Source organism: Sciurus vulgaris (assembly GCF_902686455.1).
Source record: "Sciurus vulgaris genome assembly, chromosome: 7".
Lineage (NCBI taxonomy): Eukaryota > Metazoa > Chordata > Mammalia > Rodentia > Sciuridae > Sciurus > Sciurus vulgaris.
In genome coordinates, this window is record NC_136467.1 from 116527202 (window position 1) to 116531220 (window position 4019).

The 4019-nt window shown below is 43.2% G+C and overlaps 1 protein-coding gene across 1 annotated transcript in view; it reads right to left on the minus strand.

Moving 5' to 3' along the window:
• LOC306665277 (adenylate cyclase type 10-like) overlaps positions 1–3876 on the minus strand; it is a 40087-nt gene extending 36211 nt beyond the window's left edge. The window contains 2 exon segments of the mRNA XM_079146647.1: positions 2027–2131; positions 2943–3876. Coding sequence (XP_079002773.1) covers positions 2027–2131; positions 2943–3099 — 262 coding nt within the window. The 5' untranslated portion in view covers positions 3100–3876.
• Positions 3877–4019: the final 143 nt, after the last annotated feature.

Genomic DNA, 4019 nt, shown 5'->3' on the forward strand with positions numbered 1-4019 from the left:
CCGAAATTCAATCCATCAGCAACTCCTATCTGTTGAACCTGCAGAATATATTTAAAGTTAATCCATTCCCATACAGCTATGTTGCCATCTCTAGATCAACAATCTTCAGTCTTGACTATACATTGGGGCTGCTTGTAAAACTTAAAAAAAAAAAAAAAAAAAATCCTTATTCTTGGGCCCATCCCAGAGATTCTGATTTAAATGGTCTAGAGTGAGGCCTAGGCATCAAGACTCCCCCCATCCCCTCCTGGAGCTGGCAATGGAATCCAGGGCCCCTGTGCATGCTAGGCAAGCATTCTACTATTGAGCTAAATCCCTGGCTATCAAATTTCTTAAAAAGTTCCCTGGGTGGTTATATGTGCAGCTGAGGTTGAAAACCACTACCCTAGGCCAAATTTCCATCATCTCTCTAGGACTTTTTTTTTTTTTTTTTTTTTTTTCCTTTTTTTAAGACAGGGTCTCACTAAAAGCCCAGGTTGGCCTTAAACCTATGTTCCTCCTGCCTCAGTCTTTCAAGAAGCTGAGATTATAGACATGCCACTGCAACCAGCTTCTTCATGACTGTCTAATTGCCTCTTCAAGCTTCCATTCTTACCATTCACTCTCCACTAGCTCCCTTTAATCCAATCTTCAGGAGGCAGCAAAAATAAACTTTAGAAAATGTAAATCAGATCATATTACTACTCTAGTAGAACCTTTCTACAGTTCCCCTTTGTACAAAAATATCTACAATAGTTCAAACTTCATACTATGAATTCCAGAGCTTGATAATCTGAGAGCTGCCTTCCTACCAACTCACTTTAAGCCACTCTTGACCCTGCTAGCTATACTCTGGTCCCACCAGCCTTGTCTGTTCCCAGGACCTGCCAAGCTTTCTCCTGTCTCAGAACTTTTGTCTTTGGCATTCTTCTGCTTGAAATGCTTTACTGGTAGCTCTTCAGTGTTCCCCTCATCATTCATGTCTCAGCTTAAACGTCACCTCCTAAAAGGAGCCTATGACCACTTTGACTTTCAGAGATAACTCCCCACACTATTATTTTAATACACTTGGTTAATTTCCTAATAGGATGTATAATCTGTAGTCACTGGATTTACTTATTATCTGACTCTTCTACTAACATGGGAACTTCACAAGGGCAGGTACATCTTACTTTCCCTTGTATTTCTAGTAACCCAGCAGTTCCTGCTATTATAAAACATACACAATACGTAATTTTTATCTTCCTCTTCATCCAAACCTGATGAGAGAAAGGACCTATACTTATTCCTTAGGGGTGAGGGGTGAGTCAAATAATCAAGTTCCTAAAGTACGTGTCACAAAGTGATTATTCTGGTGAAACTCAGAATATAGAAAAAACTGTATGTGGCACTATCTGTAAATGGTGAGAATATTATTTAAGTAGTAAACAGTATAGGACCAGAGTTATTTCTGTTGGGTAAGCCTAACTAAAAAGCTTGATTGACCCTGGGTTCAATAAGCAGCACTGCAAAAAAAAAAAAAAAAAAAAAAAAAGCTTGATTGGGGTTTTACCATCCATAAACCAATTAAAGTGCTTGTCATAGAGTAGGTACTTGAAATGTTTACTGCACAAATAAGGAGTTCTTAAAAAATTAGTTAAATATCCAAAAGCTTAATACATCTAAGAAAATAGTGACTACACCTATTCATTTCTCAGGATCGAAAAGTAATAACAAGAGTAGAAAGGTGTTTTGTAAAATATATATGATGTGTGTACATGGGGCACATGAGAAGACATGAAATTTATTCCGAAATAAAATTCAATGTACAAAGTAAAAATCAACATTAACCCTTCCCTCTTTACTGAACACTGAGCCAGTGAGATGGGAGACTGAATAATAATGGCAGCTAGAGACAGAGAATTATCTTTTCATTAGCAACCTGATAAAAACAAAGATCAGTGATGCCTGAGGAATGACCCTTCAGTACCCATTTTAAAGTACCCCAGGTTCCCTTCTTACAGGAGACCAGACCACACCTCCTTGCTTTCCTACAATGATCACTCACGCTCCACGATGTCACTAATGTAGTAACTGAAGATGTGGGCCAGTTTGTCCATGTCATGTTCCGATTTGCACGTCAGGCTGAACCTGTCCATTAAGGCTGTAAAACCTGACAAATAAAGCAAAAGTTACTATATTAGCTGCAAAGTTTAAACTTTTAAGTCCTCTTCCCTCTAAATATCCGACTAGTCTAAAGGAATCAGATCTCTTCAAGTGGAATAATCCCTTGATCCATTAGTATGGTACTGGAAAGTACCCAGGGCCAGGCTGGTTGCTGCTGCCTCTGGGACTCCAGAGAATGTAGATGAAGATGAAGATCCATCTACAAGTACTCTTTTCACCTGAAGCCAGCTGCCTCTTTCTCTCCACCCTCCCTCTCAGGTCAAAGGAAGGCGTGCAATTTCGCCCCATGAAGTGGCAAGAAACCACTGACAAGGGAAAAGGAAAAAACTTAATGGAGAACTCATCCGGGAAGCACAGGCACCCTATATTACACATCTTCATATCCATGACACATATACTCCATATTTATTAAATGAATGACTCAAAGTGACTGCTTAATTGCTAGCACGTAGAACACAGAGGGCACAAACTTAGCAACCCAAAGAATGAGTTAACTGAATGAATAAAATAACTGGAGAAGGGCGAACGCTTATTGGAAAATACTCAGGGTTTTGGGGAAAACTTGTTCAAAGCCTCCTGTGGCCTGGAGTAATCCCGACTCTCAATTTCGTCATTTCTGAAGTGAGCCCAAGGGCTAAACCGGTTCATCCCAAACGGTGTCTTCCCGCTCTGAAAACGACGGCCTTCAAAGGTTCCCGCGCGCAGTTAAGTCGCGCCTTAGGTCGCCGGGACGCCAGGACCGTAACTGCAGCCGCCTCCCGGGGCTCAGGCCAACGGCCGCCTCTCCTCGCCCTCACCCATCACGTGGACGCCTAGGAGGACGCCCTGGGCAGTGGCGAGCTCGGGTTCCGACCCTCGGGGCTTCCTGAAGACCAGCAGGTCGGGAAGCAGCGCCGCCAACCGGGCCTCCACAGGCCACAGAGGCGGCGCCGCCTCCCGCTCGCCGGTCGCCATGGCGGCGGCGGGGCTGCCCGCCGTTACCGGAAACAGGGTCCCTCCAAGGAGCTGCCAATCCGCTTCGGTAGCCCTAGTGGGGCCCGCCCCCCAACCAATCCGCGCAGGCTTCCTTGGGGCTCCGCCCAACCTTCCAGCCGGCTGGCTCCTGACTTCCGCCCGGGCGCAAGGGAAGGCGGTTCCTGAGGACAGCTGTTGTTGACACCTTAAAACGTGAAGAGGAAGCCGCTACTGGGATAAATATCACGAGTAGAAAAGTTCGGGTCACTCTTAATTTAGTAAGGACACACGCTCAGAATTTTTTTTAGACCATTTAACACTGTCAGTCATCTTCCTTTATCATAGGAAGTTTCTCATCTGTTATCTGCCAGGACAGGTCTATCACCTCACTTGAAGAAAGCTCCCAGGGTCTTTGTTTTTCTCTAGCTCTTCCTTCCAAAAGTTTCTGTGATATGGCACATTGGAGGCTGATAATCTTTGTTGCTCAAATTGCTGGAGACCATTAAGCAGCAAAAGGATGAGCAGGCTGTGATTTTCAACAATCAGAAAAAAAATTGTTTTAGCTCTCTGAAAATGTAAAAAGTGCATCTTTGCACCCTTTAGGTCTAAATACTTAAAACACCTAATAAATGAAGGCTGTTTTGGTGACTAAAGTAAAGAGCTAATTATGCTCATGGAATAACATCACATTTTGATGAGTATTTCCTGTACTTAAGACCAAATATATGTTCCATCCACAGGTGACAGAAATTCCTCAGCAGGGTGGGAAGGCCAAAAGGGAGGGAGAGAAAGCTAAGACACCTGGACATTACTAGATAGATTGTGATGACAAGAAATCAAATGTCTGTCTACAAAAGTCACAACTTTAACATTATAAACACAACCTCGAATCCAGGGATGCAGACTCCTTAAAAGTAAAA